This window comes from Opisthorchis viverrini, assembly GCF_000715545.1.
Source record: "Opisthorchis viverrini unplaced genomic scaffold opera_v5_230, whole genome shotgun sequence".
Taxonomy (NCBI): Eukaryota; Metazoa; Platyhelminthes; class Trematoda; order Opisthorchiida; family Opisthorchiidae; genus Opisthorchis; species Opisthorchis viverrini.
This window is the reverse complement of record NW_008751885.1, coordinates 771,555-785,813: the sequence shown is the minus strand read 5'-3', so window position 1 is coordinate 785,813 and position 14,259 is coordinate 771,555. Positions and strand designations below refer to the sequence as shown.

Sequence of the window (14,259 nt, the reverse complement as noted above, 5' to 3'; positions counted from 1 at the left end):
CATGTGACTTGAGTGGCTGATTGGATGTGTGTCCGATTGGTTGGCTCGCGTGAGCGCTGTGGGTTGACTGGATATGTGACTCAGTTGTTTTGCCTTGCCTGCCACGAAAGCGGACCAGTTTGGCCGCGTGTACCCAATACACCCGTGTCCGTACTTACGCGTTCTTCTGACTTACTGTGAACTACAATAACGATGATCATCAATTAACCCCACCGTCTCTTCGGAGTATGTGGTCTTCCTTCCCCCCAGTATGCAGAGGCCATCTGGAAACCTTGAGGTGTGGCTACTCCTAGGTTCAGATATATTTATTCCAATCCTGGCCTGACTGTTCTGTGTAGACGTAGAGCTATTTCACATGGGACGCATTCTTAGTATCTATATTTAACATCGTTTCTTAGTCTTCTTGCTGATTTCTATGACCATGTGACTCGTTCGCACTCTATTTTAACTGTTAGAAAGTGAAAAGCAGACTGTTGGCGCGGCAGGTGATGCAACGCTGGATGAACAAGTTTGCTGGACTTCGACTTCTTCACTGGCCGCCTCAATGCCACAGTCGCTTCACTCTGAGGAAGTTCAGCTGAGTCAGTCTGAAGCTAAGCTTAATGATTTAAAGGTGAGTGTACGTACACCGGAAGTGATTGAACTCATCCGTACTACTCAGTCCATAAGTGTTCAGCTGAATGCGTATTCCGAGGGCTCTTACAACTTGATTCTGGTTGAACAGCGCTATTAATTAATGCGATTTGATCGTCTGATCGAGAAGAACGGGATGAGAGGGTCTAACGGGATGGCAAGATTGCCTTTATTATTTTTAAGCCTGAATCGTCTTCCAAAATATTCGTACGTTCTGCACTTGAGTGGTAGTCTTACAGTCGCATAGAGTTCCAATATGGATAAATATTCTCTAGGGAAATCCAAACAACTGTCCTAGATGGCTAGATGTTTCGCAGTTTTTGTGCGAAAATATTTTATGGCACATTGGACACCACCGTTCACAAGAATGTAGACTAGAGTGCCTTTGATATAGTGACATACTCCCCAGAATAGAAATTACCCTGGAAAGAACAACATGGCTTTTCACTGCAACCACCATTAGTAGAGACACCTTTATAACAGAAGTGGTTAGCTTGCTTTTGAATAAACTTAAAGTGCCTGGTATCACTGAGTGGGGTATTTCAAACGGATGATTTACCTCTGACGCACTAACCAGACAGACTACTGGATGTTTTTGGTCAACTTTCGTCCTAGAACACTCCAAGAGATTTTCAGATCCATCAGTTCTTCAGTGTCCATAATAAGTTCTACATATTTTTTCCAGCTCCGCTACCACCAGGTCGTCCATTCAATGCTCGCCGCTCTGAAGGAGAGTGATTATCCTTCAATTTCCAGACTCTCTGAATACTTCAGAACGACCCTAACGCTCATGAAGGTAATATTAATTGCCATGTTGGTGAAATTGTTATGCTATTCCAGAGCGGTACATTATGCAGTACGTTACGCACTTGATCTAAGTTAATTATCCACTTAGCAGGAAGTATCTGTTTTGTCTGGTGTGATTAGTGGCCTCTGTTTACGTGCTTTCTCCAACGTTCTGTGCAGGAGATCTCGACTGAACTGAGCCTTTTGACGCGGATCGAAGGAAGCAATTATCCAATGACGACACCACTTATTGGGGATGACGAGAGAGACAAAGAAAATATCATTACTCTGAAGCCGAATGCAATACCGCTGTGGTACAGAACTGAGGGTCTCGAAATTCATACGAAGTACTTTATGGATGCCGTCAGCGAATGTGAACACCTTATTCTCACTGCCTATGAACTTTCTGAGCGTGTGTCATCGATGACAGCAGTGAGTCTGGTCACACATTTTAACCCACCCAAATCAGCTGCATCCTTCTTCCAATAACTGTCTACTTAAGTCTTCTCATTAACACTCAACCTCAGTAGTAAGCAGCTCAACCTTTTCCACATAATGGTAGTGCTCTTCTGTTCTTGGACTGAATGTCCTTTCTCGCAAACAGCAGAGGACCAAGCACATTTTCAGTCCAGATTCGTTACGTATTAGTCCTCCAAAAACGCTCTTCATATGAATAGTTTGTGTTTTCGCCTTTGTTCATCTGCTCTCCATATTGGCCGTGAATTTTCACGGGTTCCTTAGGCCTCATAATCACGGCGCGTCCATTGCGTTTCTAAGAAAATTATTCGCGATCAACACATGTATATAGGCCGTTTCTTACAGCCTGAGAATTATAATCTCATTTCGGTAGCAGAACAAGTGACCGGCGATCTGGTTCATGTACTGGGTTCACGATAGTTACCACCAGTGCCTAGGTGAAGTTTTCTGGAGTTTTAGACGTTATGTAAAAAATGATCCCAGTGAACTGTCAAACTCATCTTAATAACAACAGCATATGGGACACTTCAGTTAGGTTTGAACCTAACTAGCAGCACAACACTTTACTCGATCGTTTGAAAGAATGCATTATTTCGCCTATTCTGTGACCTTTAGAGGCAATAGAATGTAGATATCGCCTAATCAATGCATTGTTTGTCCGTATTTTTATGTACCCGCAAGTCTTCCTTTTAACCAACTGTTTTTTTTATATTGTCTGGAGTGTGGTGCACCATTCTGTCCACTAGCTTACGTTAGCAATACTCTGGTGTAGCCAGGCCGAATGTATTGTGTATCGTCCAAACATGTCTATTTCCATCTGACCAAATGAACAGCTAGCGGTTAACTGATTGTGTTACACGTCGAATTTTGCTTCTTAGGAATAGCCTGTCTTCAACAGGTGTGAGCTTCGGTGGATCCGTGGTGTCAACATCGAGAGTGAACAGTGAGACTGCATGAAGTCATGTTTCTCTGGTCTTTTGGACTGAGGTAGACGGTACGGGTGTCTGAATCGTCTTGAATAGAAAGCAGAAAGAGAGACTCCAGTCTTCCTGCTTGTCAGACTTGTGTCTCGCGAAAGTGAGCTACTAGTTGTTTTGTCGTGCGTGCCCTATATGTCCAGTTGCACGACAGATTGATGTATCGCTTGCTTCGAGAACCGAGCAGTCGGGGCCCCACTCCTGAGCAATAGTTCGAGAGATTCGGGGATTCTAGAAGAGACCAAGGCGCACATAATCCAGACACTAAGAACATTTATCAGCAGGTTTTCGTATTTGGAAATAGAGACTTGCGTTTTGTATTGACACTTTCATGACTCTGCTCTATTTTTCACAGCGTCTTGAACCCTGGTTAGAGGATCAGTCACGCATACTTGGTGAAGTTAACCAAGTTGACCAGAGCTCATCTACTCCTGATGAGTTATTATCTCTGCTCAACACACTTTCAGTAAGTCCAAGCGCACAAACCATGACATCTGCATTTCATTTTATTCAATCTATCTCTCCCGACAAACCTAGAATGGACATCGTCCCCAAATTGAAACACCGAGTAGACGGTCCATATAGAGCGTGTACATGAATAACCGTTTATCCACTTGGCTGGTATCTTGCTAAAGTATGACCCATCACTGAGAGGGTTGTGTATTGTATGCAATTTCCATACGGGGAAGATGGCACGATTCCCTTTATAAAAGATCTGACAGCGGCTGCTTGCATTTCCCGCCAATCTATCAGCATGATAATAGTGATCCCTTCATTGGGCTGGAGCAGTGAGTGAAATATAATGTCTGATCTAGAAAATGGAATGACCTTCAGCTTACTTAACCCAACAGGACTTATTTGCAGATCCGGAACTCGATCATATACCAACTTCACAAAGGCGGTTCTTCTGTGGTGACGGCCGGTCGTCTTACTTGGACAGCAGTGAATTTGTCAGATATTCCCGATGCTTAAGCAGGGATGAACCTAAAAGTCTGATTTTGTTCACCCCATCTTCATTTCTACCCTTTAGCAGACGGCTCATTATGCTCGTGCTTAAATTGCACACTGACCTCTGACTATTTATTGCTTTAGGACAAGCTACATTCCGAATCTTTCATGTGATTGCAGGTGCGCCTAAATATCAGTATGATTCAATTAGGATGTTAAGTGGATATTTGGATATCGGGATATTGGGATTCACTCATCCGTGTGTTCCGCTGCATATTAATTTTCGACTATAGTGCAGTGTTTGGCGATCAGAGATAACGCCGGAAAGATCACCCGTTTTCCTTTCTAATGATTATGTGGTCTTATACACTTAGTCGCTTCATACCTTGAGGCTAATGGAGGACCCGACTGAATCTCAGGTCTACGCAGGTTGGTTTCCACGAGGTTCCTTGAATAGGGAAGTCGTCCAAATGTGTCAGACGTTTAATGAATTTTGAGTCTTCTTTCCAATGTTTCGTACATTGCATTCATCATTTGGAACACACCCAGGAGTCTGTCTGTTTTCTATTCCAGACCACAAAATTAATGATCCGATCAAAGGCAGGCGCTATCGGTCAAGTCATTCATGACGTTAATAATCTGCGGCAAACTCTGGGGCAGTTCAGTGCCAAAGTAAATTTTGAAAGGCATTTGATCTCCTGGGATGCCCACCACCAAAACCAGTCGACATCGCCAACAACTGAGGTTTACAGTGACGTACTTAACCTACCACTGTATACACATCTTGACCGGTTGGATGTGGCTTATACCAATCTGATAAAGATGTGTGCAGATTCCACAGTGAGTCAGTTATGATTTTAGAATCAGTACTTTCTTTCTTTCGGGTATATGCCAGTTTGGTCTCAACTTGTACCACACGAATAGAACTAGTGGTACTCAATATATCGCAAACGGCAAAATCCGTCAGTTGGCAGAAGGCTTTTCATCATGAACGTGTTGTGAGATAATAAGCGGCTGAGGGAAGATTTCACTGAGTTTCACCTCCCAACAACTGGCCTGCCGAATAAAAGGCTTTTATGAGGGACGCTTTTCAAACATTTTGCCATTTTTAGTCTCTGAAAAGCACCATAGCATAATTTGGCTTGGAGTAACTTCTTCCGGTTGGAAGGTCGGAATGAATTTTTTCAGATGGGTGTGGGTGAGATCAACATTGACAAGCACTCATCGACTGATTCGGAGCGAAGCACCCATTTCACATGAAACCACTGTTTGAAGCTTTCAATCTGTCTTAATTTTCACATTTTGTTTTTCAGAGAACTATCTATACTCGTCTGTTTGAAATCGGACGCGCCGACCTGGTTTTGCGCGACATAGGGCAAACTGTGAACGACTGTGGTGTATCTGGACCGGGAATCCCCCCTAACGATGAGAAGGAAAGTTTCCAAGCCACCCTTCCAACAATCACAGCCGACATTTCTGCGGTGACCGGGTTTTTTTCTGGAATCGTGCGCAGAAAACAGTTAGAGGTCAGTCAGACATACATAATCTGGTTTTTGAATCAATAGTATGTTGTTTTCGAGCAAAACCCAACCTGAGCAGGACGCGAAAAAGCGTCAACCAGCTTCAAAGGCTAGTTCGGTCTCATGGTGGAGAGTTTTTTGGCTGCACAAATATCACGAGTTCATAGGAATGTCAAACGATGGGTACGACGTAGCCTGTGGTACTCATACCTAGTTTCACTTACACACACGCCATGAGTAGGAAGCTTTGGCTACGTGTTTAAAGATATAAGTTTTGTGGAGTCTAGTATGTCGGCTACCTTAAGAAGTGAGTTTCTTTCTCTAGACAAGTTATATATTCGGCGTCGTTGAAATCTCCCATTTTTCCTGACCCCATAGGGTGACCAAAACATAGACCTATTTAAGGCGGAACTCAGCTACCACAATACTGCTAGACTTTCAACTAAAATGAAGAATTGGCACCCACTTGGTTCTGTGTCTAAGAAGAGACAGGTAACTCGTCGAATCACACTATACTTTCCCATTACAATATTGAAAAACCAACCAGTACCTGTCGCATCAGGGAAGCGATCATAACGAACAGAGGAAGAGAGCTAATTGATTTACCCACAGAAACATTGTCATAGTAGATAGGGGGTTGTTACGTAAAGGTTCGCTAGTGAGTGAGGGGCACTGACTCGTAGTTTCTTCGTATATACCGGCTTCATCTCACAAAGACCTGACTTACATGGAACAGGACGATCCTGTTTTCCGAAATAATTCATTCACTGAACGCGCCATAGCACTAAAACAAAACTGAGGAGCTGCTCTTATACAGCAGCTGCAGACTGAAGCAAAGTTTAGAACTCTGGAGGGTCCTGCGTCTTTGGTTCATTATCTCAGTCCTTCAAACTCCCCCGAATAGCGTCAGTGTTGTGGCTTGGTTTGTGCGGGTAGCTGAGAACAACCAATAATTACAGGAAAAAACACTGACTATTAGTGGATTACCTCTTAACAAAAAAACCGAGTGTTATTTAATCTCACCAGGCGATCAGTAGGACGACGAGAACGCAAGTCTTTTCGACAGGCATGCAACCTCCTAGCAATCTTTGTTGAAATGACTATCATGGCAATTATCGAAGAAATTAAAATATGTATAGTGCTTAGCGGTTAGCGCAAGACGAACAGTGACAACCAAATGCTGTCATGAATTGTGTACTAATCAGGAACATAAAATTCGGGATACTTCAAATTCTGCTCTGGGGTCAACTGGAAGGGCGACAGAATTGTAGTCATACTTGAATTTAGACGAATTGTGAATCTGTAGCGGTTTCAACTGTGAAGCAAACCGAACGATAAACCCCATGAGTTCCACAGATAGTTTGCGTGCAATGTCGCAGTTTTCAACAGCTGATCTTAGCTAAGGAAGCTTGACGCACTGTAGTTGTTCCGAAATAAAAAATGAATTGCAGGCAAGGAAATGATCCCTTTTTGCTGCTCATTAAGGTGAAGCGTTTTTCCAACCCTGTGGACATTCATTTTCAAGTTTATCTCTTCTGTTTGTCTCAAGAGACTCAGAATTTCCAGGCGTTTCGCTTGGTTGAGGACTGATTTTGATATGCTATGCCCATAGAACTTCATTTTATGCCAGAATAACGGGGGATTCTATCAGGGACATTTCCGTGAAGTACAAAAACAAAGATTCCAGTTTAATCCGAATTAACACTGGGCGGTGTCCAGCCACCCATTCGTTTGGCTTCTGCAGCATTTCTGTTTTCATGTCCTCTATAATTACTTTTATGCCATTTTGAATTCGCTCACAGGGCTGATAAACCTTTTATCCCCCTGTGAACGTCATTTCATGCACTCGGGACTGCTCGAAACTGTCGAAGGCTAACGAATTCTGAGAGAGTAACTGATATGTCCTGAGCTAAGCTAGGCGGATTTGCCAAATGGTCTAGTGGAAATATCCCGCTACCCCACTGCTTATTGCGAGACGATGAAAATAGGTTGTCTCAAGAAGGAATCGTTAGGGTTCATCTCATGAGCGTAGCCAAAAGAATCCCTCTGTAACCGAACAACAATCATCAACAGGTTTTTTGTAGTGTGTCCAGAAAAATGTTTCGTTTTTCCACCTCAATCCAGCTGGAAAATGAGGCGGTGTTTGACTGATTTAGTAATGAATTTATATGAGATATCCTTCAATCCTCTTCCGTTGGGTTTGCACCAGCTACAGGGAGTTTGGTTCAATGTATGTGTATCTTTGAATGAACTACATGTACCATTACCATTGTGCGTCGGGATTCACCAGTCTTGTCCGGCCTGACCGGCCACGAGAACACAATGGTCAACTCAAGATCATTCATCGTTTTCTATAGAGGAAAATGTTGGTAGCTCAGGTATCGTAAATGGTGGTCGTTGGCTTGTTCGCTGAGCTGGGCAATTTGATTGCAAACGTTTCATCACCAATCGAGGTGACATCATCAGTGCGTTACGCTGAGCTGGGCAATTTGATTGCAAACGTTTCATCACCAATCGAGGTGACATCATCAGTAGCGGTGGGTTGGTGGTTGTGCACAACCACCAACCCACCGCTACTGATGATGTCACCTCGATTGGTGATGAAACGTTTGCAATCAAATTGCCCAGCTCAGCGAACAAGCCAACGACCACCATCATTCATCGTCTCTGTTAATTTCACTGGTGGATAGATTTAATGCATTTGTTAGATACACCTGGAATTCAAACCCTGAAAGCAATTTGAGAGATTTCTTATCTGTTCTGATATGGCTATCTTGGACCTATTTTTCCGGTCTATATTACATTCAATGTGTTGTAATCGTTTCTTTCGCGTCGATATTTCCTACTTATGCATCTCAAACAGGGGATGTGCATGGGACACTGGCGGAACTTCTCTGTTTTGCTGGTTTATAACTCCGTTCATGACTACAGAGTTATCTTGATGATCACAACAGAACACTTGTATCCTGATTACAACGACAGTAATTCAAGTCAATGCTTGACATGGAATGTTTTTCTAGGTATATGTTTCAGAACTGACTACTTATCAGACACTGATGCACGAATTTGCCGATGCTCAAAAGCAGGGGCAGGTTCCAATCGTGTGTGACGCAAGCTTGGATCCAATGTGGCAGCGTGTTTACAACCGTTTGCTGATAAATCTCAATACAAGCTCCAACAGTCTACTCAAAAGCAAGTGTGAATTTGCTCAGGTAAGTGCAAGGCTGTGCAGTAATTCTCTTGTGATGTGGTATGTTGTCAAGCCCTTGGTGTTTTGTCCACGAGGTGATACACTCGTGTGTCGACCCTAATCACGCTTTAACCGAACAACTGGTGTAACGCTGATACTACTGATGGGGGCGGCATGCGAGTAGCATGTTTTCATCTCGTAACTTCGATTGAAAAGGGATATCTATTGCGAATTTGTGGAGTTGCTTTGTAGCAACACTCAAATGAGTATCCAGGAAGGTTCAAAAAGAGGTGTTCAAGAGAAGATAGATGTTCAGGTATTGTAATTAATATGCATACGAGGATTTTGCTTTCCTGTCCAATAGTTTGTAACTGGTCAGTTGGCATTTTCTACTAAATAACTCCGCAGCGAAGGCCTTCTTTCACTGCTACGTGAGCTTTAACAACGAGTTTGATATTACCTCAGTGAACACACAAAAAGTACTGTGAAGCCTGGCTGACGTCAAGGTGACAAATATAGACATACTGGCGGAATATGGCTCAAATTCTCAATTGATTTAAAGGAATTTACTCCTCTTCGGCGGACCAGTAAAATGGGTCGTTTCATGAAGAGGCGTCATGATTCCACTTCCCCATTTTTACAAGGAATAGGACGATCTAAAGTTTTGTCTTTTTACTATGTAGAGACTGTAAAACTTCGAAATGGTAGCATGGATGCTACAATCCAATTTTACGAACTTTATCTCATGTCAGTTGATTTTACCGTAATATGTTGTCACATTATCTCCCAGTCATATTGGTCCTAAATTTGGGAGTTGAAAGGAGTGAAATATCATATACTATCGCGAAGAGGATCTGTAAGACTGGGGCGTCTTGGCGGCAATCGGTTGTGTTTTAGGGGAGAATCGGTAAATTGCTGAGTTCAGAGTGGTCCACTGTGCAACTCTCTTGCAAGTCCTTTAAGTCCTGTTCGTAATGCGAGTTGCGAAAGCCCATATAAAAGCAGTGGAAGTGTAGGCTGTCAAAGAAACGGATGTTTAATGTACATTTACTGCATTTTCCAACTGTAATGTGATAATTCTGTGCTTCAAACCTAATTGATTAAGTAGATTTTGCAGCACTAAAATTAATGCTGTATACATGTATTGCACTCTGCTGTTTAGCTACTCATAGTCAATCAGTAGGTACATAATTATCTACTTTACTTACAAATGGAAGGCGGCACTGAGCACTTTTCCTGATCCACACTTAATTGGGATTCTTTCCTGTTAGCCTGATGATGCGTCCGTTTGTTTCTACTTTTTTCTGAAATCCGCAATATAACATCTCTTAATATGTGATTCGCTTTACGCTGTATGTTGACTCTCTTCTAATCTCCGCCTTATTAGCAAATCTTGATGGTCTCCGTTCGCACGACTGCAGGTCATGGTGTCACTGAAGGATTTGTAGAGTTGCATTGAACTACCCTGTGTCGTGCAATTCAGTGGGCGTTTCTGTGTTGGTGGCGGGGTCTTCTGCAAAGTCTGACCTCAACCGACGATATGCACCAGTGAGGAGTTTCAGGCAAACTAAGACAGGTAGTGGCTGCACGCTAAACCCACATGCGGACAGTGCCGTAATGCACGCGCTTGTTCCTTCAAACCACTAGCAGTGATAGCCGTTACTGGTCAAAGAGTCAGCTAGGCAACGGGATAATCTATTGGTTGACTTTCTCAACCCTTGATTTCCTCGAATCGAATCGAGTCTATGTTAGATATCATCATTACTGTCAATATGTTTTACCTGGATTTGTCGCAGCAACAAAGAATATGCGCAAGGCAACAGCGATCGGTAAGACGGTGCTTAACTGATAAAAGCGTATATTTCTGCCTGCCCGAACAATAAACTTTAGTTTTCTCACTGCTGCTTGTTGTAGATTCTTCGTAGTTGAAAGCACATTTGTTGATAATGGTGCTCGTCGTTCACAGTCGCTCACGGTGGTAGTCCAGCAGCGCACTTGATATCACAGTTACGCAGTACCGCAGTTGCCATATGCACACAGTTCTTTACTCAACCCTACTCTGCACTTCAGATACGAAAAATCGACTCATTTATGTTCAACAGTGCATCTTGGTTTCGTCGAAACGGTTCTCGCCTATTCAAATGGATTGACCCAAAGGGATTGAGTCTGGAGACCGCTAGCGCGAAGTTGAACGAATTCCAGGTAAGCTTTCTACTGAACTTTTACTCTTCGTAACAAGTCAATTTAGAGTTAGCCGTTCTCACTGTTTTGACTCGCGGAAAGAGGAAGATGACGAATTCCCTAATTGTGTATTCCATTTCAGGAGGTTTGTACCAAAATAGAGCAGGAGAGTCAAGTGAAATCCGCACAAACGATGGATAACATTCGGGAATCGATTATGCTTCCGATTTCATCCGACCCAATGATCAAGAAATTTGTAACTTATTTGGAGGTCGTTCTGCTGGGGAATAACTCCAGCGACCACCTTGAAGCACTGGATAGTCTTTCTGCTCCCGGACTGAGGCTGTTCGTCCGTGAGCAACACCGGTACAAACGTTTCGTGTCCTTCCTGCAACTGGCTTGGGGCTGTCACGTAAAGTTTGTAGCTCACTATGAAGAGAAAATGCATAAGTTATCGACTGCGTTCCAAAGTCTACGTGCAACTCTAGATAAATTGTATCGTCCCTCAAAGTTGGTGGCCCAGTGCAATGAACAGCTGATGGAAATTAACGTGAGTTTCTCTAGTCTGATGCGCGTAATTTCGTGGCTCCTGTTTAACCGATCGAAGATATTTTGCCCTATGTTTAAAGACGCTTTAATGTACCCATAGTTTAACTTGGCAGTTTCCTACGTTCATTTTCCAGCATGTCTTGTGTTTTAGACTGCGATCTCCACACTCCAGGCACACGCTACGATTGTAAGCGATATGTATTCCGCGGTACCACAGTTAAGATGTTTATGTCAACCTTCGGAAGTGTCGAAAATGTTGGCAACAATTCGTAGCATGAAGCACGAGTTCTTGTGTCTTAGCAGCCGAGCTGAAGAGCGGAAGAAGATTCTTCAACAAGCCCTCAAGGAGGACATTGTGGTAAGTGTAACTTGGTTGGTACTGGCCAACCTATTTCTGGGGTTGTTGTAGTGAAAAACCCCAGGTGTGATCTAGCAACGGCGTCTAAAACAAAATACCCCACTGCAAACTGAGAGTACATACGGACCACGACAGATTTACAGGATCATCCTGGTCTTTATTTGCAGAATACAACTTTTCACTGTGTGGCGGACGCATATGCTTAAAGGAAGTTAGGTTTGGAGAGAAAAAGGACAAAGTATGGTTCTTAGAGTGCTTCTGTCATCTTTTTTTGAGCTAATTGGGCGGTTGGTACCAATTTCCATGGGACTTTTGGTGACATAAAATCCAGCACCTTTATACTGCAGACAGTGTTTAGAATACACCTAACTAAAAATTTGATAAGCTAGACTAAACATCTGCCACAGTGAAATGACTTCTCACAATGGCATGTGATCTGGATTTTCGTCTGAACATCTATGGTTGTCTGAGTCATGTTCAATTGGCATCTGATACGGGCTCCAGGTGTTGGTGGTTGCTGGATTTTGTAGAATACATGCCAACACGACTCTTGTTTTTGTACAATGGTCCTCCCGCTTTGGTTCACCCGCAAGCCTTGGTCGCATCAGTGAAGGCCTGCGCACTGTTTCGATAACATGAACTGTTTGAACGGGGCCAAATATGTTATGTAGTATGTCAACCTGAATATGATATAAACCGAAAGGATTGATTATTTGTCCTCGCACAGCGGTCTAGACAAGATATCGGGGGTGATCCCATGTTTCGACATGAGCTTTTTTAGTTTTAAATTTCCATGCCTTTCTTGAGTATTTTGCATCTGCTTTTGCTTTCTCGGAACTTCCGAATGATTACCTGAGTTTGTTTGTCGTTTCACTTATTTTGTCAGCAGTTCGAGCGCTGACTGTACAATGTGAAATGAAGTAAATGCGTGGATAATTAAATGTGGGCAGCATTCACCAAGTTGCAGGATTTATGACACCAAGAATGAATTTGGCGAAAGCCAAGGAACTGCACATACAAGAGAGTAATAAGGGCCTTCTTACAGTGTGTTTGCGAAACACGACCACTCTGATCCGAAGTCTCTAGACGTCCTCAAACTTTTGGTAACCGTTGTCTCCGTAGCACAACGATATTTAACTGCCTTTAGTGAATATTCAACGAACTGGTGCATAGGCGGACTGTTGGTAGCGAATCAGATTCGTCAGAGCAGCGGATTAAACGCACTAGGTCGAGACGATTGGGGCATCCGTTACATATTTTTTAACCAACTTCTACTCATGAAAGCATAGTTTTCTGTTCCAAGTGATTGTTGACGCAAGATTTTACGGGGGATAGACCGCGACATGACAACGTGGAATTAATGCAACTACCGTCGATTTGATTGCTGTGGGATTTTCGTGCGTTTTCGCCAGAGGCCAACTTGGTCCTGCTTCCAGTTGGTTGGAAACCATGCATGAAATGACACGCAAGCGACCCCAGTGGTGCGCGTGCTGTTACTAGCCGGACTACCTAATTAGAGTTCATTTGTCATTGTACGCTGAGCCTATGTTGGGTGAAGACGTAGTGTCAATCCCACCGACATTACTTTACTTCTACACGAAAAGCTGATATGTTTATTTTAATGCCGTCCAAAGGTGTGGATACCTCCGTCTTGATCGTCCTCCTAAAGGTTCAAGGACTCTGCCATTCAGTATTTCGGGGTTACTAGTTGGAAAATTCTTGGGGACTGTGGTCATTTGTTTTCTCGGGACACATGTTTGTGTGAGATACTTCAGTTTCCATGTACTGAGTCGAATTCCGCTTTTTCAGTTTGACACAGCCTACAAGCGTTTGATGTCCGTTCTGAAACACTGCTGTGAAGAGAAATCGTCCAACTCGCCAGCTAGCTCGACTGTAAAGGATGCAAAGGCCTCCGAACCACAGGTAAGCCTCGTGGATTTCAGTTATTTGGCTGCCAAAACTGGACTTCATCTGAGTACCAAGTAAGCTACAAATAAAGCTGGTCCATTACGTTGCGTTCATTTTTCCGGCAGATACTATTTGCTATTTAGGGGAATGTTGCTAGGTAGCATGTCTGGTCTTTCGTTTGTTGACTGAGCTGGACAGGTTGATCACAAACTTTTCACTACTAATGGAGATACGTTTTGTCCATTGGAGTATGGTGGTTCTTCAGTGGATCTGAGTAGTTTGATGGTGTACTAATAAACATGGTATTAGTCTCGAGCAAAATTTGGATTGGTTGTGTTCTGCTTGGTCGACATACATGAGACCCACAAGCTTGATCTCTCCTGTTCTAATCCAGTAGCACGTGCACATGTGAGCCCTATACTTGGATTTTCTGATGTAGATACAAGACAATTTTTATCCCTTGATTTATTAACTCAATATGCGGACCTATTGGAGTATTGCGGTTGAGTCCTTGGCCTTTTGCACGTAGTGGTGCATACAATGGACCCGTTCGACTTGTCTGTCAATCGATTCGGTTTTGGAGCGTCATCCCTCTTGACTTGTGTCTCCGAGTTCCAAGGCCTATAGGTTTTCCAAGTTGAATTCGTGGCCTCCCTGATTCTCAAGTAGGAAGATCAAGGATAACAGATCATGCCTTTAGATGACCGCATACATTCGTGTAGCTAATTTTCT

At 43.2% G+C, this 14,259-nt stretch overlaps 1 protein-coding gene across 1 annotated transcript in view; it reads left to right on the top strand.

The window, feature by feature from the left end:
* The window catches only part of T265_08631 (hypothetical protein), a gene marked incomplete at both ends in the record, with an annotated part of 91,296 nt that overhangs the window by 50,242 nt on the left and 26,795 nt on the right, over window positions 1-14,259 (top strand). The window contains 12 exons of the mRNA XM_009174493.1: window positions 456-613; window positions 1,319-1,429; window positions 1,600-1,851; window positions 3,229-3,339; window positions 4,395-4,661; window positions 5,135-5,385; window positions 5,758-5,833; window positions 8,362-8,553; window positions 10,602-10,733; window positions 10,855-11,262; window positions 11,413-11,619; window positions 13,429-13,542. Of these exons, the coding sequence (XP_009172757.1) occupies window positions 456-613; window positions 1,319-1,429; window positions 1,600-1,851; window positions 3,229-3,339; window positions 4,395-4,661; window positions 5,135-5,385; window positions 5,758-5,833; window positions 8,362-8,553; window positions 10,602-10,733; window positions 10,855-11,262; window positions 11,413-11,619; window positions 13,429-13,542 (2,279 nt within the window). The remainder of the gene's footprint in view (window positions 1-455; window positions 614-1,318; window positions 1,430-1,599; window positions 1,852-3,228; window positions 3,340-4,394; window positions 4,662-5,134; window positions 5,386-5,757; window positions 5,834-8,361; window positions 8,554-10,601; window positions 10,734-10,854; window positions 11,263-11,412; window positions 11,620-13,428; window positions 13,543-14,259) is intronic.